Below are 22,311 nucleotides of genomic sequence, written 5' to 3' on the forward strand. Positions count from 1 at the left end.
GGTCTATTTGCACCGTATCACCATATCCTTCTGATCCATAGTCCCAGAGGATCTTTGCCTGATCGTTTTCTATCACTCCTTCAGGTTAATGCTCGTACCACTTATTTACTACAAGGTAGTTGGTGTTCCTTACACAGGCTCCAGTGGAGGGCTTTTGCTACTGAATCATGCCTCTTTTTGTACTGGTTCTGTGCAAGTGCCGGACATTCGCTTGCTATGTGGTTTATGGTTTCATTTTTCGTATTGCACTTCCTACATATGGGAGAGATGTTATTTCCATCTATCGTTCTTTAAACATATCTGGTTCTTAGTGCCTGATCTTGTGCCGCTGTTATCATTCCTTCAGTTTCCTTTTTCGGCTCTCCCCCTCTGTAGCCATTGCCATGAGTCATCGCTGGCTAGTTCTTTAGTCTGTCTCATGCATTGTCTGTGCATTGGTTTGTTGTGCCAGTCCTCTGTTCTGTTTGTCATTCTCCTGTCTCTGTATATTTCTGGGTCTTCGTCTACTTTTATCAGTCCCTCTTCCCCTGCACTCTTGAGCCAATCGTCTTCACTGGTTTTCAGATATTGTCCCAGTGCTCGCTCTAGATGTTGACGCAGTCCTCTATACATAGTAGTCCTTTCGTGGTATGTATAATCTGTCCATATTTGCTCTTGGATGTAGTGCTTTGTGTATTGTCATATTGTGTTTCCTAGTTTTCTGGTCTATGCTGCGGAGTTCTGCCATTATTATTATTATTATTAGTAGTAGTAGTAGTAGTAGTAGTAGTAGTAGTAGTAGTAGTAGTAGTAGTAGTAGTAGTAGTAGTAGTAAGAAGAAGACGAACCCTATGCATATGGAACAACCTTCCCAAGAATTAACAAATAAATACAAATGTATTAAAATGCAAGGCGAATAGCATTAGAAAATAAAAGTCCCTCCGAAACCGAGGCATAAAGAACCTCTGGAACTGAGGCATAAAGGACCTCTGGAACTGAGGTATAAAGGACCTCTGGAACTGAGGAATATAGGACTCCTGGAATGCGGAGTAAAGGACCCCTGGATCTGGAACTCTGGAGAACCTGGACAGCGAGGCAAAACCTTCCCTGCGTATTGGTGCTCTTGTTTAGCCAATCTGTTTTCTCTCGGCAGATAAAAGGGATCAGGGATCAATCATTATTGGGAATGTGGAAGATTTATATTTGAAAGTAACTGGAGATCACATGAAATCCAGAGAGAAGATTATAAATTGTGTAAGAAAAGGAAGTTCCAATTGCGCAACGCCCTCTGGGAGACTGAATTCCCCTGCTGTCTTCTCCTAGACTGAGTCACTGGGTTACAATACCCTGGCGTCAACAAGAGCCAACCGATACAACAACAATCGTTATCCTAGGATACAACGCAGCATCAACAGGGTCAATGTAATCGTGACGGATTCTGTAAACACAGAAATTGGCGTCTTTTGTTCCTGGTCTGTAGACCAAAAAGAGGCTGGTATAAGGACCTTTAACTCGAATTTGGTCTGCGAAGACCGAAATTTGGTCCACAAAGACCGAAAAGGTGGTCTCCAAAGACAGAAAAAGTGGTCTCCAAAGACAGGAAAATTGGTCTACTAAGACCGAAAATTGGCTGTGATATAGACCTAAAGTCCAAATTGTCTGCGAAGACTACACTGATCTAAAACAGCCCTTAACGGTCTCCAGAAGGTCTAGTAAAGTAAGGAAACGTCACGAAAAGTGGCTTTTATACAGACCAAAACTCAAAAGTGGTCTGCCAAGACCGAAAAGTGATCTGGAAACACACCAACTGACCTAAAAAAAAGATACTCTATGTGTCAGGAAGACCACAAGACCCATTCGGATGACCGAAAAAAAAAAAAAAAAAAACACCTGAGACTTACGCAGTAAGATCTCAAGTGGACCGGAAATGAGGAAATGACGGTTAAATATGTATGACGTTCCGACGGAAGATAGCGCTCTCTCTCTCTCTCTCTCTCTCTCTCTCTCTCTCTCTCTCTCTCTCTCTCTCAATCGAAAACTCCCACAATCCCCTGTACACCCAACAACTCTCTTCGGATATTGGAAATTCGCGTGTAGTTAATTTAGCGAATATGACATTTCAAGGTCAATCTCATTACTCATGGGAAAGACAGGAGGAGGAGGAGGAGGAGGAGGAGGAGGAGGAGGGAGAACAAAGCGATAGCATAGGATCTCTTGCTAACAGGATACGCTCTAAAGTACTCAAGGATTTTCGTAGGATGGGGAAATAAATAGAGAGTACATAACGCCTTAGTTGTATTGTATTTGAAGGACTTACAAACAAAAAGTATTCATGTAACTCTTCTAGTGTATGTTCGTCTTGTGTACGGCCACACAAACATACACAGGAAAAACGCCTTAGTTTTACTGTATTTGAAGAGTACATACCAGAAGTACTTTGACAATAATTGTCAAAGTACTTCTAGTGTACGTCTGCCTTATGTAAGGCCACACAAACATGCACAAAGATACACAAACATACACAGGCAAAAACGCCTTAGTTTCACTGTATATGAAAAGAGTACACAATAGCAGTATACTTAAACAATTCTTCTTGTGTCTCTCTGTCTAGTGGACGGCCACACAAACATTACACTAGATAAACGCCTTAGTAGTTTTCCTGCATTTTACACAATGGAAATACTTTGACAATTCTTCTAGTGTATCTTACAAACGCACACAAACACACACAAGCACACACACAGGTAAACTTCGGTATTCAATAGAGCCTTCACACTCTGTAACTCTGTGCAAAGTTGATACAGGCAAGAGACCACTGTAACTGTAACGGTTCTGGTTTGTTATTCCCATTACGGTAATTACAGAGAGAGAGAGAGAGAGAGAGAGAGAGAGAGAGAGAGAGAGAGAGAGTGTATGTCATGACTAAGTAAGGCAAGTCTTTCACAACCGCAGGATGGCCACAAACCGACCAGAGCTGGATTTTGGCGCCCAGCCATTATTGTTATTCGTAACTGCATTCCAAGGGAAGAAGAAGATCTTGGACTTTGTCAACAAGCGCATTTGTATGCTCTTGGAACTTTCTCGATTATTTAGGCGATACGAAGATCTACATCACCTAGAATTGACTGAAAGCGTGATAGCACTTAGTGGTCAGTGCTATGACATTAGTGTGTTTACGAGTTTTTGAACTTAGACTTTATTTAGGATTAAAAAATTCGTTCACTCGGCCATACCACTACTTTCAAATTTTTCCTAAACCGCGCATGCGCAGTACAGAGTATGTGACGTGGTTATCCCTGTCATGGCTATGTTACTGTACCATAGAAACGAAAATTAGATACGGGCATTGTTAAAACACCAGTAGATAATGACTATGGAATTCTCGGGACCTGGTACTCTCGCTGATGTTGAGGAGGACCTTGCTCTAAGTGATGATAATGTTGAAGAACATCTGCTTACGCAGGAACATTGGCCACGACTTGTCTCTACTAAATCTCATAAGTTGATCCCTGCTGGTGCAGCTCCTAGTCTCATGGACCATACCTATACTCCAACAAACGATGTATGGAGCATGATTCAGATAGCAGTAATGAGCCATCATCCCCTGCTGCTAAAACTACAAAGTGTGATGTTCTCCTCTCAAAATAAAGTTCTAAATAAGTCCCTGCCTAGACCTGCTTTTCAGATTATACCTACCATGGCTACAAAAACTGTTCTCCCTGCCTTTGCTCCACGTGCGAATACATAAAGCTCTTATTTAGAGAGAATCCGGGGGTTAATGTGAACTTCGCTGGCTATCGGAGGTTACCAAGATGTTCAGCCTCGATCGGGAATTGGCTGAAGTTAAAATGTCTGCGGTCACTTCTCGATTTGTATACATTTCGAGGCATCGCCTGGATATCATAAACAGGGTCAAGGGTGGTGAGTTCTGTCACTTATTTGTTAGATGTTCAGGATGATGTAAACAGACCCCGTAAGTTCCCTACTATCTCATCACTCGATATCCGTGGATGTAGACCCTTCATTAGCTAAGGAACTGGAAGGGGTGCACACTGTACGTCGTTTCCTACAGGATGGGAAGTCCATCAATCGTATTGTCATTACTTGGAGCCACCCAGATCCACCCCCGCCTTTTGTTAACTTCTCCTTCCTCCCTTGTCTACCATCATGTGAACTACGCAGAATGCCAGACGAAAAGCCGTGGTGCTTCAAATGCTGGGGTATCGGTCACATCTCACGATACTGTGCTGCCCCTGAAAAGTGTGCATTTTTGTGCTGCTGAGCATGACAGTCGGACCTGCCCTCATCGGCCCCCTGTACCACCCACAGTGGTTGACAGTTCTTCGGCATCAACATCAACCTCATTACCTCTACCTACACCGGACTCCTCGCATTGAAATGCCCGAGATGTAATGAGCCTGGAGTCAATGTGTGGCATGGCTGTACCAGGCGTTCAGGCTCTGCATCGAACCAGCTTATTGCACAACAGCTTCCAGTGCCATCAATCATACCCACTGTTACTGCCCTCTCACAAGTGACTACACTTCGTAATGCTGTAGATGTCCCTCAAGTCTCGGTGTGAACTCCCTTACTCACGTTTTGAAGCCATTGAATCTCGTTTAGAGAGCATGGACACTCACATCGACAGTCTCGTAACCTCCTTTGACAATCTAACTTCTAAATTTGCTACTAATGATAACACACTACAATCTCTTGTTGAAGCTCAGCAGGTTGTTATCACATCAGTTACTACACTCACTGAGAAACTTGACTCACTTGCTACACGTCTTGAGAGTGTTACTAATCCCCATACAGGACCATTGCCACGTGATACACCACCAATTCATACCGGTGTTACCACTGCCTCTTTATCTAGTCGCCGTTCTTCCAAGGGACATGTTCGATAACCAAGTAAAGCTTAATATCATCTCATGGAATGCCTGTGGTATTACAAACTGGGCAAAACTTCTGCACTTAAGGGAATTGTACATAGTCACCACCCAGATGTTATTCTAATTCAGGAAGCTTTTGTTGGTAATGCTCAGCCAAGGGAAGAAGCTCCTCCCTCGCTCTGGCTATGTGTCCTACGTCCATTTAGTAAGACATGGCCTCATCACCTATATACGCACTTCAATTCAGCATAGACCTCTCCCAAACTCTGAGGATGAAGATACAACATTTCAATTATTTGAGATTACTGTTGGCGGAGGCACCATACGACTGTGCAATGTATAGCAGCACCAGTAGGATAAATACAACCAGCTTCCAGCCCCAACCCCTTCGTGGTATGGTTTACATGGGAGAATTTTAATGCCCGTCATCCGACTTGGGAGATCTTGCTGGCACTGTGAACCGCAATGGAATCTACTTCTAGGATACATTCGTCGAAATCAACTGACCCTTTGGGACTGGTGGATCTACGCATGCACGAGGTGGTACTTTGGATCACATCTTGACCTGTGGACTCGTACCTTCCCGAGTCAATTGTGTAACGGTTCCTACGCTCTTCTCTGATCACATTGGTCTCAGCAATCCAATATTCCCTTCCCGCTACACCTACTCCATACACAATCGCACTTGCATCACAATTCCGCCTAAGTACCAGCCTACGTACATTTCATATATGACTAACCTTCGACCCACATTTGACCTCCACTGTCCGAGAAACTTTACTCCTTACTTGTTAGTACCACACATGCTTTCCACACACAATATATCAGAAAGCCTCATATCAGGCTCGTGTTGGTGCTATGACACTGGATAATCGAATTTCTCAGGCAGAAAGAAGGCGATGGATGATGCCTTGCCTTTATGAGACAACCAGTCCTGAGACTCTGCACCAGTATCAACTATCGAGAGATGATCTAGTTGCTCTACAGCAATGTGTACAAAACAGATTCCTGGCACAAATTAACAGACAGTATCACCATCAAACAAGCATCGGTTCCATGTGGCACCTCATCAACAGGATTGTGAAGAAGAAACCCAAGTGTCCTCCACCACAGCCCTGCTCAGTATGCACAGGACCTTATTGATGAGTGGTCAGCACAGTCACGAACCATCCAACCTTCCAGCATATACAGACTCTCTCTCTTCACATAAAAACCATCGTGCCTTACGTCTCAGTTCCGCCTTACTAAGCAGTGATGAAGAGGATGATGTACCCCATAACTAAGGGAGAGCTACGACGTGCCTTAACAAGGAGTAAGAAGTCAGCTCCTGGTGATGATGGCATCACCTATGCAGTCCTTTGCACACTCATAAAAATACCTGGCAACCCTCTCCTCCGGCTCTACAACCTCTGCCTCTGCCTGGGATATGTGCCCCTAGCATGGACTCATAGTACAATTATACCCGTTCCCAAGCCTGGCACTGACAAATTTCGTCCTATCTCCCTCACCTCCTGTTTCTGCAAAGTATTTGACGTATCCTCCTCTCACGCCTTATGTTCCGGCTGCAAGATAAGCTTTCATCTAGAAATATATGGCTTCCTACCCCAACGAGGAACACATCATTGTCTCATGGAGCTCTACACTCGTCTCTCCCCAACCAGTGTTGTAGCCTTCATTGATTTGAAAAGTGCATTTGATGTTGCAAATAGAGACATTATTTTAGACCAGCTTATTGATTTTGGAATCAAGGGAAAGCCTTTTGAGGTGGATACGTGGATATCTTCGAAATAGAGTCTCTCGTGTGCTGTTTAAGGGAGCATTGAGCACTGCAAAGAACTTGAACTTGTACTCCACAAGGGGGGGTACTTAGTCCGTTTTTTATTTAATATCCTCCTACATCGCCTTCTCTCCTTACTTCCTAATACTGATAACACAACCATCACTTGCTACGCAGACGATATTTGCATTCATTCAACCTCCCCGGATCACTTGCACGCAACGTTCCTTTCTTCCTTCTATGAATCAGCATCCTCCTGTGGTCTTATCATCTCCCCAGGAAAAAGTAGAATCTTCTCCCCAAGCCAGCAAGGAATTTACCAGAATTTACTGTGGGGAACAATGTTTGTACCTTATGCACACAGTATATTATTTGGGAGCGCCAGTGCGAATTCACCATCCATTCCAGCAAGACAGAGAGTACATCCCATTGTTCAAGATCTGCTGGCCCGGTTTACAGCGACGCCTGACCTCCTCTCAAGTGGCTTACTAATTATTCTGCAGGAGTATCTATCCCAGTTTGCCAGAAACATATATATTGCTTTCATCCGCTCAGTGATAGATTATCTTTCCCCTGCACTATGTCAACTCTCCAGTATCAACTCTACAAGCCGCTTGAAAATTCCAGAACCAAGCAATGAATTCATTCTAGGTTGTCCAGCATCCACTAGAATTGTAACATGCAACACGAACTCCGTCTCCCTCCACTCGTTGAGCGATATACTCCAATGTCACCTACTTCAGTATCAATGCCTGTATTACCCTCACCTGTCCTCCTCACTATTCAAACATCATCAGAATTCTCTGGATCTAGATGCACCTCGTCCACAACTACGCCAGGGGGGACGTACACTAGTTAGTACTGTCTGTTCAAGCATTCGGGGCTTGACATCAACATCGTGGCAGAGAATGTGGATCATGGCTTTGCACCCTGGCAGACTCCTGTGCCAGCAATCTCTTACACTCCAGTCTCTAAGACTGACTTGCCTCAACTTCAACAACAACGTGCATTGGAGACCATCGACAGACTATCCTCATCCCTCAGTGTAGCCCATCACCTCTACACAGACGGCTCCCTAGCAGGATGGCATGCTGGATGTGCTGTTTTCTCCCCCACTTTGGAACCCCCGCCAGGGGGCTGGATAGGCCGTCGCCTCCCAGAGTCATCAAGCTCCACGTATTGTGAACTACATGGACTTCTAGATGCAGTTATTTTAATCACACGGACCAGAAACAATGGCTTGATCATCTGCGACTCGCAACCAGCACTCCAAGCCCTTTCATCACATAAGCCGCAGACCAGCCCCTGGTTACACAAATACATAGGCACTAGACTGGCCAACATGAGCTCACTGGTAGTGCACTTCCTATGGATTCCCTCTCACGTGGGTCTTCTGGCTAACAACACCGTTGACCATCTCGCAAAGGCTGCCTGTCAGCTGGATCCTCCAGATGCTGATGCTCCCAGTCCATCTCTCTTGTGCTGCAGAAAAATGGTGCGCCAAGCTGCTCGCTCACCTACTCATCATCGTAGTAATGCCGAGAGAGCCACCAGTGTATCAATACGCATTATGATCACTTCTTTCCTCACAACACAAGTATCGCCGCAGAGGACTCATGGTTCGTCAAAATAACTTTGTTTGTGCGCGTCTTCGGCTGGGTTGGCGACCAGTTTGGCAGGTGGCTGAGCAAGATGAAGTTCCTCACTTCTCCTCCTGTAGGTTATGTGACGCACCCAACGCCAACACCCTGGAACACTATTGCCTGGAATGTCCACTTGTTTAGTGACATATTACCCCAAAGACTCACAGTAGTTGATATATGTAAAAATTATTGACAGATAATAATTTGCTCGAATGAGATCCTCATGCGCCATCCTCACTTTGGTGGATACTGAATAATCAGCTGTTATGTAATACTGATTAAAGATAGGTACAACCTACCTACGAAATCAAACTAATTTAATTTGTATTCCATATGAATTCATTTGTATAACCTTTGATATATAGAAATGAGCAATATTATTTTAATATGTACTAAATATCTGTCCTATACTTTATTTTGTATTCCTTTGTGTACCCTCATTATGTGCTGTAGATGTAAACAATACTGTTTTGATATGTACTTAAATGTCTGTATATACTTTATTTTTTTACTATTTTTTTTTTCTTTAGGCATAACTTAATTACAATGTAGAATGTAAACAATATTACTGTATTACCATGTACTCAAATGTCCTGACGCCAATGGGCGCAATAAATTGATTAAAACAAAATTCCAGACGCGCGATCTTCGCGCTGGAAGAAGAAGAAGAAGAAGAAGAAGAAGAAGAAGAAGAAGAGATAAATCACGAGAGGACGGCCAACAAATATGTCGGAGAAATCGACTGATTTTTTTTGTCGGAGAAATCGACTGATTTTTCTAACAAAAGACCAAAGTACAGGGCCGGTCTCGTTCAATAGCGCCTTCGAACCTTAACGCTTTTCCGCCCTCTGAACTCAGAAGCCTAATGAACGGGTCAACGACAAGGGGGAAAAAAATGAAGAATAAATAAATACAATCAATAAATATTTCCTACTATCCGATGGCAACTATCTCTCTCTCTCTCCTCTCTCTTCTCTCTCTCAACTCTTGCAACAGGGCTTTGGGGTTTATAAGCTCAGGTGACCTCGGGTTGTGGGGGTGTGGGTTGGGAGGTTATAAAGCCAGGTGAAGTTAGAGTAACCAAACCACTCCCCATCCACTCCCCCCGGTTCTGGACGAAATTCAATTCACTGCGAAGGAATTCCCCTGTTTTTCTCTCTCCTCTCGTCTCCCATCTCTCTCTCTCTCTCTCTGTATAAATATATGTGTATACTTATTCTTATATGTAGGTGTGTATGTATTATATTTTATGTATAGTGTGTGGATAATAACATAAATATATATATAGATATATAATTATTAATAATTATATATTATACATCTATATATATATATATATATATAATTATAATATTATATATATATGTTGATATACGTATAATACATAAATTTTGTGATATATATATATATATATATATATTATATATTATATTTATATAATATAGACGTATATTAATATATTATATATATATATATATAATAATATAATATTATATATATATACATATATATATATATAGAGAGAGAGAGAGAGAGAGAGAGAGAGAGAGAGAGAGAGAGATGAAAAGCATAAAACATTAATCGATGAACCTTCCAAGGCCAAACACCACAGGTTACAATCACAGAGAGAGAGAGAGAGAGAGAGAGAGAGAGAGAGAGAGAGAGAGGAGAGAGAGAGAGGAAATGTTTTCCTATTCATGCGGGGATGACTCAATAAGGCATCTCTATTTGATCATGAATTCATGCCAGACAGATATTTCGGCTATTTCGGTAAAGACTCCATCATCATCAGGTGGGTTCCAAGTGATGATGCTTTGTGATTCGACTCTGGCCCAGTATCTTATACTTCATAAAATCACTTTTATGAAGTTAATTTTTAGAAATTCTGTTTCAAAATTCATCAAAAATGGCATTTTAATAATTTTCACTTTAAATTTCAGTTTTAAGATTTCATTAAATTACAGCTTAACCATTCAGTTTAAAAATGCACTTAAAAATTGCAATGGAAACCATTTCACTTAAAAATTCAGTTTAAAATTCATTAAAAATTTGATGTTTAAATATTCAGTTTAAATAATCGTTAAACATTGTTTAAAATTCACTTAAAAATTGCAATCTAAACCATTTGACTTCAAAATTCAGTTTAAAAAGGCATTAAATACTTGAAGTGTAAAATTTCAATTAAAAATTCATTTTAAAATTCATTAAAAATTGCAGTTTAACATTTTTTTAAATTTAAAATTCAGTTGAAAAATTCAATAAATATTGCAGTTTAAACAATTTCACTTAAAATCGAACAGTTTAAACAATTTCACATAATTCAGTTTGCAAATTCATTAAAAGCTGCAGTTTAAAAATTTTCTCTTAAAATTCAGTTTAAAATTACTTTAAGAATTGCAATTTAAAAATTTCATAAATTTTTAAAAAATTCTTTTAAAATTTCAGTTTTAAAAATTTTTTTACATTTAAAACTTCAGTTTTCAAATTCAATATAAAAACCCAAGTTACACATCTCAGTTTGAATAATTCAATTTTACTTACAAGAAGAAATAATAATAATAATAATAATAATAATAATAATAATAATAATAATAATAATAATAATAATAATAATGGAGCCTGTGCAAGAAACATCAGCTACCTTGCAATAATAAGTGGTACGAGCACCAACCTGAAGAAGTGATAGAAAACGATCAGGCAAAGATCCTCTGGGACTATGGTATCAGAACAGGTAGGGTGATACGTGCAAATAGACCAGACGTGACGTTGATTGACAAAGTCAAGAAGAAAGTATCACTCATTGATGTCGCAATACCATGGGACACCAGAGTTGAAGAGAAAGAGAGGGAAAAAATGGATAAGTATCAAGATCTGAAAATAGAAATAAGAAGGATATGGGATATGCCAGTGGAAATCGTACCCATAATCATAGGAGCACTAGGCACGATCCCAAGATCCCTGAAAAGGAATCTAGAAAAACTAGAGGCTGAAGTAGCTCCAGGACTCATGCAGAAGAGTGTGATCCTAGAAACGGCGCACATAGTAAGAAAAGTGATGGACTCCTAAGGAGGCAGGATGCAACCCGGAACCCCACACTATAAATACCACCCAGTCGAATTGGAGGACTGTGATAGAGCAAAAAAAAAGAAAAAAAAATAATAATAATAACAATAATAATAATAATAATGAGAGAGAGAGAGAAGAGAGAGAGAGAGAGAGAGAGAGAGAGAGAGAGACTGAACACAGACATCCTTTCCAAAATACCGCTACAACCCAAGGAAGGACACGAGATTAAAAAGATAAATAAAAAAATTAATACAATTCAGAAGGTGAGATTGTCTCCGTGTACCACGCTGGTCTCCAGAAATTATTCGTATGTAAACTGCGTGTAAGCAAGCGCATGAGACTGACATGTTTATTATTCGCAATATGAAACTGTATATTTATTCCATCCATTACCGAACTGACTTTTGTCTGTTGGTTTGAGAGAATGGCGTAAATAAAACATGAAAATAAAACGTCATTTCTCCGAATCACTTATTAGTGCTAAGCACCTGAACGTGTTGCAGAATTATATTAATAATAATCATTCGTGTTCCAGAATTTAATCCATGACAATTGTCATGACACACAGCCGAATCAATTCATAATAACATACATAAATAGTGACTTAGAAACACTTCAGGAATGAAAATAAAATATATAACTTAAAATACAATTCATATTAAAAATAAATATGGCAGATATTCCTTACAATCATACTGGGTCAATTATGACGAGGTATAAAAATAATAAAACTGTTAAAGATTATATTTCAGGGCAGGTCGAATTCACTTTCATATTAGGCTGGGGTGGGTAGGTAGGGACCTACCCATGGGGTATGGGGTTGGGGGGAGGGATGTTGCAGGGGACAGGTAAACTCTACCCGATTATACTTGAAGAGAAAGTAGTTTAACCTGACCTTGCCTAGTTTATAAGTCTCTCTCTCTCTCTTCTCTCTCTCTCTCTCTCTCACACACACACACACACACACACAAACAGAGGTAATTACACACACGCACTCGCTCTCTCTCTCTCTAAGGCAGTGGTTCTCAACCTGGGGGGTGTCGGCAATTTCCAGGGGAGGCGGGAGCCTTAGGGGAAAAATGATTAAAAAAATTCTCTAATTATATTCGTTATTCTCTTAACGAGTGAGGAAATATATTCAGAAGTTTATGGAAAAATACTAAAGTATCGCCTTATAACGTTACTTTCCTAGAGTCTACTGGGCTTACAATGTTTTGTAATTATTGACCTCCCTCCTAATCCCTCGAAACCCCCTCTTTTTCTCTCTTTTGGGAGGGAATTTTACTCACATATGCAAGGGGGGGCGTGGAAGGAAGGATCGACTTTTAGAGGGGGCGTGGTCATCCAAAGGTTGAGAACCCTTTCTCTAAGGTAATTCAGCTCTCTCTCTCACACACACAGCACTGAGGTAATTACACACACACATACACACACACATACTTTCTCTCTCTCTCCAAAGTAACTCCGTTCTCCCTCTCTCTAAAGTAATTCAACTCTCTCTCTCTCTTTCTCTTTCATATATAAGTCAACTCTCTGTCTCTCTCGAGCACACACACACACACTCTCTAAGCTAATTCAGCTCTCTCTCTCTCTCTCTCTCTCTCTCTCTCTCTCTCTCTCTCTCTCTCTCACACACACACAAACACACACCCAGTTAATTCAACTCTCTCTCTCTCTCTCTCTCTCTCTCTCTCTCTCTCTCTCTCTCTCTCTCTCTCTCTCTCAGCTCCACAAAACTCTAACTGAATCATATATATCATCCTATATTTATCAACCACCTAATCCTATATACAAGTACTAACGAGCTCACACTTGTGCAAAGTTTCTGGGCATTAACGAGGGTACCTGTCATCGTAGTAGGTACATTACAGAATTTGATGAAATGGTCACATTATTCATAATCATTCAACTTCTTGTTGTTTTTTTTTAAGTTTCGAGGGAATTTTATTTTTTTTACTTATTTACTTTTCTTTTTTTGTTAAACGGATGTTTGGTGGTTTCTAGGTTAATAATAATAATAATAATAATAATAATAATAATAATAATAATAATAATAATAATAATAATAATAATAATAATAATAATAATAATAATAATAATAAGAGGCAACAGAATTAACCATCTGATGTTCATGGACGACATCAAGCTGTATGGTAAGAGCATCAAGGGAATAGATACCCTAATCCAGACTGTAAGGATTGTATCTGGGGACATCAGGATGGAGTTTGAAATAGAAAAATGTGCCTTAGTCAACATACAAAAGGGCAAAGTAACAAGGACTGAAGGGATAAAGCTACCAAATGGGAGCAACATCAAACACATATGTAGATGAGACGGGATACAAATACCTGGGAATAATGGAAGGAAGGGATATAAAACACCAAGAGATGAAGGACACGATCAGGAAAGAACATATGCAGAGACTCAAGGCGATACTCAAGTCAAAACTCAACGCCGGAAATATGATAAAAGCCATAAACACATGGGCAGTGCCAGTATCAGATACAGTGCAGGAATAGAGGAATGGACGAAGGCAGAACTTCGCAGTATAGACCAAAAAACGAGTTAACATATGACAATACACAAAGCATTACACCCAAGAGCAAATACGGACAGACTATACATATATAACACGAAAGGAAGGAAAGAGAGGACTACTAAGCATAGAGGACTGCGTCAACATCGAGAACAGAGCATTGGGGCAATATATGAAAACCAGTGAAGACGAGTGGCTCAAGAGTGCATGGGAAGGACTGATAAAAGTAGACGAAGTCTTACAAATATACAGAGACAGGAGAATGACAAACAGAACAGAGGACTGGCACAACAAACCAATGCACGGACAATACATGAGACAGACTAAAGAACTAGCCAGCGATGACTCATGGCAATGGCTACAGAGGGGAGAGCTCAAGAATGAAACTGAAGGAATGATAACAGCGGCTCAAGATCAGGCCCTAAGAACCAGATATGTTCAAAGAACGATAGATGGAAATAACATCTCTCCCGTATGTAGGAAGTGCAATACGAAAAATGAAACCATAAACCACATAGCAAGCGAATGTCCGGCACTTGCACAGAACCAGTACAAAAAGAGGCATGATTCAGTGGCAAAAGCCCTCCACTGGAGCCTGTGCAAGGAACACCAACTACCTTGTAGTAAATAAGTGGTACGAGCACCAACCTGAAGGAGTGATAGAAAACGATCAGGTAAAGATCCTATCAGAACAGATAGGGTGATACGTGCAAATAGACCAGACGTGACGTTGATTGACAAAATCAAGAAAGTATCACTCATTCATGTCGCAATACCATGGGACACCAGAGTTGAAGAGAAAGAGAGGGAAAAATTGGATAAGTATCAAGATCTGAAAATAGAAATAAGTAGGAATCTAGAAAAACTAGAGGCTGAAGTAGCTCCAGGACTCATGCAGAAGAGTGTGATCCTAGAAACGGCGCACATAGTAAGAAAAGTGATGGACTCCTAAGGAGGCAGGATGCAGCCCGGAACCCCCCAACACAATAAATACCACTCAGTCGAATTCGAGGACTGTGATAGACCCCCCAAAAATTAATAATAATAATAATAATCTTCTTCCCAGCTTGTTCCCATTTTTATATGGGGTCGCCGTTTCGGATGAGCCGTTTCCATCTATTTCTATCTTGTGCTTCTGCCTCATCAATTCCCTTCTCATTTAAGTCTCCTCTCACACAGTCCTTCCATCTCTTTCTTGGTCTCCCTCTTTTTCTTCTTCCTTGCACCTCCACCCCCATAGTATGTCTCCCAGCGTGGTCCTCATCTCTCCTCAACAGGTGTCCATACCATCTCAGCCTCCCCTCCTGCACTTTCTTTGATACTTCCACCACCTTAGTTGACCCCCTTATGTAGTCATTTCTGATCCTATCCACTCTTGTTACCCTAGACATCCACCTAAGCATTCTCATTTCTGCCACATCCATCTTCTTCTGCTCTGCTTTTCTCATGCTTGCTGTTTCCGTACCATACAGCATTGCTGTTCTTACCACCGTCTTGTGAAATTTTCCTTTTAACCTAAGCGGCACTCTCTTGTCACAAAGAACTCCAGAGGCCGCTCTCCAGTTGTTCCAGCCTGCCTGTACCCGATGTTTTATTTCTTCTTCCATACTTCCTCCAGCGTTAACAAAAGATCCCAAATACTTAAACTTATCAACTCTCCTTATTTGCTCTCCACCAAGCTGAATACTTTCTTTATCATTCCCCTCAGTGGTGGTACACATATATTCTGTCTTAGATCTACTTATTCTCATTCCTCTGTCCTCCAGTACTTGTCTCCATCTTTCCAATTTCACTTCCAGATCTTCCCTGCTCTCTGCACACAGAACAATATCATCTGCATACAATATGTTCCATGGTACTGTCTCCCTTACTTCCTCTATTATAACATCCATCACTAGTTAAAGATAAATGGGCTCAGAGCCGACCCCTGGTGTAATCCTACTCTCACCTCAAAACCTTCTGTCTCCCAACACTGCTCCTCACTCTGGGAAATCACATTCCGGTACATCTCTGTGGTAAATACATTCCGGTACATCTCTTGTATCAATCGCACATAAATAATAATAATAATAATAATAATAATAATAATAATAATAATAATACCTAATAATAATAATAATAATAATAATAATAATAATAATAATAAAATACCCTACAAAAAAACTCAAAAATAAATAAAATTTTCAACACGTCACCAGTCAGAACACCTTAATAAAAGGGACCTTATAGGGACCCATATATATATATATATATAGATATATATATATATATATATATATATATATATATATATATATATATATATATATATATATATATATATATCACCAGTCAGACGACCATTCCTATTCCTATTTACCACACGCCAAGGATTCCAGAGAGAGAGAGAGAGAGAAGAGAGAGAGAGAGAGCTTTCCACCCTTTTTAAATCACAAAAAAACAAATAAATAAATAAAAAGAATAATCTCTACGACGCCATTTTCTTCCAATGCATTCCTACCATCTCAAACAGGACATAATATATAGCCCGATACGCCCAATTTGACAACAACGTCCTTTGGCTGTTGTTGGAGCAACAACAGTTTGTTGTTTTTCCTTGTGGTTGTTTCTTCTGTTGCTGCGTCTTCGTCGTGTCCGTTGTCTGTGTGGCCTTGGCTGTGTGTGTGTGTGTGTGTGTAAGGGTATGCACCTATGGGAATTTGCAATTTGAAAGATTCCTCTCTCTCCTACTCTCTCGTCTCCTCCTCTCTCTCTCTCCACTCCTCTCTCAGTTAATTTAAAAAACTCTCTATCTTACGGGTAATTCAACTCTCTCTCTCTCTCTCTCTCAGATACAGGTAATTTGACTCTCTCCTTTCCTACGCTCTCTGTCTCTCGTCAATTGTCCCACCAAAATTCAGTCCTAACGAACTCCACCCAATAACAGCCCCTCACCACCCCCCCCCCCCCCCCCCCCCCCCCCCCCCCCCACTTTTTCACCATTCATAACAACGAACCAACTGCGACTGCGCAAAACAACAGTGTTTTGTTTCCCCCATTGTCCGCGCGCAGGCGCAGTAACCGCATAGAAGCACACGACGCACGCACGTACGCTCTGCGCGCGTCTTTTGTCACGTCAGAATATATTATCCTGCCATTCATTCAGACAGACCGGAAGAGGGCGAGTCGAGATTAGTCGGTTCTGTCTGCTCGGTTTTGGAACTTTCTGGAAGCTTTTGGTTTCCCGGAAGGGTCTAAAATAGTATTTTTTTGTTTTTAGTTTTTTTTTTGTTTTTTTCAAAGCGGTTTTGTGGTAGAAATGAATTTTTTTTATTTGTTCGTATACACAAACGCAATTTCATGTGTATTTTATTTATTTATTTGTCAATGAATAATAATAATAATAATAATAATAATAATAATAATAATAATAATAAATAATAATAATAATAATAATAATAATAATAATATCTTGGGAGTAGACCCTCTTTTTAAACAAGTCCTGTTGAAAATTATTGCTGCATCAGCTCCATTAATTTTGTATAGAGTCTTCTCTGTTTTCCTTATCAAGGATTTCTCAATGTTGCTGAAACTGGCAAGCAACGTGCCAAAGGGGATCGTCAAATCTGGTGTGGACATATTGAATCATCTTTATTACTGCTACTACTACTACAAGTTCTTCTCTCTCTCTCTCGAACAACTTGTAGTAGTAGTAGTAGCAGTAATAAAGATGATTCAATATGTCCACACCGGATTTGACGATCCCCTTTGGCACGTTGCTTGCCAGTTTCAGCAACATTGAGAAATCCGAGATAAGGAAACTAGAGAAGACTCTATACAAAATTAATGGAGCTGATGCAGCAATCCTTTTCAACAACAACAACAACAATAATAATAATAATAATAAATTTCTCATAATAATAATAATAATAATAATAATAATAATAATAATAATAATAATAATAATAATAATATTAATAATAATATAATAATAATAATAATAATAATAATAATAATATTATTATTATTATTATTATTATTATTATTATTATTATTATTATTATTATTCATACGAATACATCATGAAATTATTCCAGTAATATATATAAGAACTCTCTCTCTCTCTCTCTCTTACAATTTATAATGCAACCCATATCTATGGTTGATGGGAGTTACAAAGTTCTGCATCTATAGTCTTACGTAACGGTAAACCTGTCAGCTTCAAGAGAGAGAGAGAGAGAGAGAGAGAGAGAGAGAGAGAGAGAGAGAGAGAGACTTTTAAACAAACTTTTTACAAACAAAAATCCTCGACAAACAAAGCAAAATACAGCCGTTCCTATAGACGCCTGCGTGGTCAAACAGATTGCCTGCTCTAAGGACGCAAGCTTACCACCTTGTCCAACTCCTTCCTGTAAAAGGCATCCTTTGGGACCTTACAGACGTCCTTGGGGTCTTCTCCTGACATTCCAAGGAGACTTGAAGGATTCCCCAAGGATCCCCCAAAAGGACCTGTCACAAAGGACTTCCTATTGACGCGGATAGAAGATGCGTTATAGATGATTGGGTAGAAAATTTATTTGATATTGGCCTCAAATAGGTTCATAATCCTAGCTGGCTGGCTCTCTCTCTCTCTCTCTCTCTCTCTCTCTCTTCTCTCTCTCTCTCTCTCTTCATTGTTCCGAGTCCCTCCCATAATGCAACTTCCGCGCAGTGGTCATTAGCTCAGTCAGGCTGACTTAGTAACTGATTGAATGATTTTCCTGTTCCCGCCACGGAACCAAAGTGGGTTTTGTACTGTTTACGAAATGGGTTCAAATATCATAAGTAAATATTTTACGTAAATAATTTAAAGTAGATTCTTTTATGTAAATAATTCTTATAAATTTTTTTATATTTTATGTAAAATATTTACGTTAATATTTTATGTAAACAATTTACGTAAATATTTTAGGAAAATAATTCACATCATTTTCGGTTAAGAATTATTTCATTTTGTGTTTATGTCTATTTTTCAGAGGTTTTGAGATTTTTCTGTCTATATCATATACTAATATATATATAATATATATATATATATATATATATATATATATATATATATTATATAGAGTATATGAATAATTCAATAAATCAAAAATACTCCCAGACCCATTTCAAACCCTTTTGAAGTAAACCATAAAAAAAAAAAAGTGTTGCAAAGCATTAAAAAGTGCCACTATCCATGACGAAGTCTCTACCACGCTCTAAAACACGACAAAAATACACATAAAAGTTCCTAAGGACAGAAAATGACAAATCACTCTTGACACATGGTTACACTGGTTGTCACCTACATACGCATCAATATTCCACACGTCGTGGTTCGTTCCGAAGTGTGAGATTGCGTATATAGTTGCATCCATGCATACACAAACACACACACATACACACACTGTGCACATGTAATAAAAAATAAATAAATAAATAAGTATATATATATATATATATATATATATATATATATATATATATATATATATATATATATAGGCAGTCCCTGGGGTTACAGTGGGAGTTCTGTTCCCTGCAAGGCGCTCTAGTAAGCCGAAATCGCCTTACCATGCATCATCTTAATTATAATGGGAATAAATAGCAACCACGCTGCAAGTCCGGGTTACAGCGCTGTAAAGCAGGTTAAGAGTGCCACGAGGCAAGCGCCTTAAGTCCGGAACGACTTAACCCGAATCTGATGTAACCCCGGGGACTGCGAGTATACATACATACATAAACACACAAAAACAAGAATATTCTCCTTACCTCGCCCTCTTTCCTTAAGCTTGTTCTCGTCATTCACGTAGGCGTGATTCTCCATGCCGAATTCTCAATACACACACACGCAAAAAAAACACACAAATCACAATAAAGTACAAGAAAATAATCTAACTTGAAAATATAAGTCTTTTGAGTTTCAGTTTTCCACTTTTTTATCAACGTCTTCTTCACTAAAGTGATATAAATATATAGTCTTTCATAATTATTTTCTAAAATATTTTTATAAATAGTCTAAAATATTTATATAATCTATGTGTTATTAAATATATCGATATATACACAATCTTTTTCTTTCAGCGGGGTATTTTTCTCTCAATATTATTTATTTTCACTAATATATATTTAACTGTAATCAAACCACTACAAAATATATCTATATTTCACTTTTTCACGTTTGCACGAAACACTAATATTGTCTTTGTACAATGGCCGAATATATTACTTTCTCGCTATATAAACGCCTACGCCAGGCTGTATTCTACAGTATACAGGAGGTCTGTATAGCGGCAGGCCATTCTACCTGTAGGAAAAAAAAGATAAAAATTAGGATATATATACACATGTATTTATGTATCATTTTCCTGTGGTATTCGCTTATTTAATGAAGTCATGTGCATCCACTGTGATTTCTTAAGCATGTATGTATGTACTTGAGAATATCCCTAAATCCACAGTAGACAGGTAAGTGAAAACAGGTACTTAGAACAAGTACTTTCGTAGTATATTCTGCAAGTTCACACTGAATATAACAGAAACTGACACACTTTTATATACAAAAACAGAAAGAGGGGGTGGGGTTACAGTTTGTTAATCTGACGTGTTCTTCAAGCAAAAGAGATAAGGAGAGAGGATCAACATATAATCCAGGATGGAGATTCAAATCCCTTGTTGACGTGGCTTCAATAAAAATGAACTCAAACATATTCCTTTTGCAGTGATCCTTTGACCCAGCATATTATTGAGAAATTGTCCCAGTTTTTGTATATGAAGGTCTGTCAACTTCCATAATATATTCAAGTGTGAAATTGAAAATGTAGAATATACTACCGAAGTATTTGTTCCACGTCCCTGTTTCACTTACCTTTCTACCGTGGATTTAAGGATATATATATATATATATTATATATTAATATATTATTATTATTATAGATATATATTTATATCATATAATATTATATAATAATCATAATACTATATATAGATATATTATTTATAATATATATATTATATATAATATATATTACATATATACATTTACCTAATTAGAATCAGGGAAATGACGCTAAAATTTAAATTGTTTCACAATTTGGCGCCAAAATTGTCTGCTTTTTTTCTTCTCTTCAGGATATGTCGTCATTTAAAGCCTCCTCCTTCCGAAGAGGATTATACGGCCTTTTCATTCCAGAGAAGAAACCTGACCACATCCTATTTTCAATGCTTTGAAGGCTGATATATATATATATATATATATATATATATATATATATATATATATATATATATATATATATATATATATAGTTAATTTACGCTGAGGCAAAACAAAAATGGCTCCGAATTCTAGACCCATGTTGCCGTCAAGTTCATCTTTCATCTGCATCGCCAACGGTTTCCCGATTATCAGTTCACCACTTTTTAAAGTAAATTACCTATCCTAATTACCCCTCAAATCGACCCCGTAATGATAAGTGGATAAAACGTAAATTAAACAACCAAACATGACGACATTCCGTTTCCGGTAACCAGCGCAGAGAAAAAGCCCAGAGAGGTGCGCGTCATTTTCACTACGTCATCGCGCTTTCCTCCTCCTCTTCTTCTTCTTCTACTTCTTCTCTCGTAAGAATTTTCTTAGTCCCAGGAACGCTTTTCCTACTTTCGTCCCGTTCCGAGAATTTAACGTATGACTTAATCGTTTAGACAGTCGTCGCTTTACATTGAAATATAACGAAGTTTCTGAAAACTTAGCCATGGACGTCATCGTAATTATTATCGGTCTAAGGTCCAAGCTCAAAGGAATGTGGTTTGTCCAAGGCTAAAATTATTGTGCAGTCGAACGCATTATAATTATTCCCGTGAACATAGACAATTAAATGTTCTTGAATAATTTTACAAAACTTTTCCTTTTAGACGTAATACATGTCAATATATATACACGTTACCCTGGAGCCCTAGACCTATACTGTAAACTATATCATTTTTTCACTCCGTCGTCCTTCATTTTCGACCGATTTGAATAAATACAGACTCATTGGAAAGCTCTTGAAAATACCGTTTGAATGCATATAATTAAGCATGTAGAAAATACGGCACTGCAGTGTTTCAAGTCAAGATATCCAGATATGCATTTTGCCTGGGTTCGCTTTTGTACTCTACTGTTCCAAATTTTCTTTTAATATAAATTTTAAAACAAATTTATCATCGGTTCAAAGCTCTTGAAAAGCACTTTCCAATGAACCCAATGAAGCACGTATATGTCTCATACAAGAGAATAATGCGTACTAATAAATTTACTTCAAACATATTGCAACAAACGTCATAGACGAAAGACAGCTATGGAAAATTCAGAGACTACACTCCAATATGGCGACGTGGGCATTGTAACACAGGCCAGAATTCGCAGACGAATCT

At 38.8% G+C, this 22,311-nt stretch overlaps 1 protein-coding gene across 2 annotated transcripts in view; it reads right to left on the reverse strand.

Annotated features, from left to right (window-relative positions):
• LOC135203728 (b(0,+)-type amino acid transporter 1-like) overlaps positions 1 to 22,311 on the reverse strand; it is a 105,365-nt gene that overhangs the window by 64,625 nt on the left and 18,429 nt on the right. For both annotated transcript variants that reach the window (XM_064233651.1, XM_064233650.1), the window contains exon 2: positions 19,669 to 20,203. In XM_064233651.1, coding sequence (XP_064089721.1) covers positions 19,669 to 19,723 — 55 coding nt within the window. In that variant the 5' untranslated portion in view covers positions 19,724 to 20,203. The remainder of the gene's footprint in view (positions 1 to 19,668; positions 20,204 to 22,311) is intronic.

The sequence above is a fragment of the Macrobrachium nipponense genome, chromosome 36 (genome assembly GCF_015104395.2).
Source record: "Macrobrachium nipponense isolate FS-2020 chromosome 36, ASM1510439v2, whole genome shotgun sequence".
Classification (NCBI taxonomy): Eukaryota; Metazoa; Arthropoda; class Malacostraca; order Decapoda; family Palaemonidae; genus Macrobrachium; species Macrobrachium nipponense.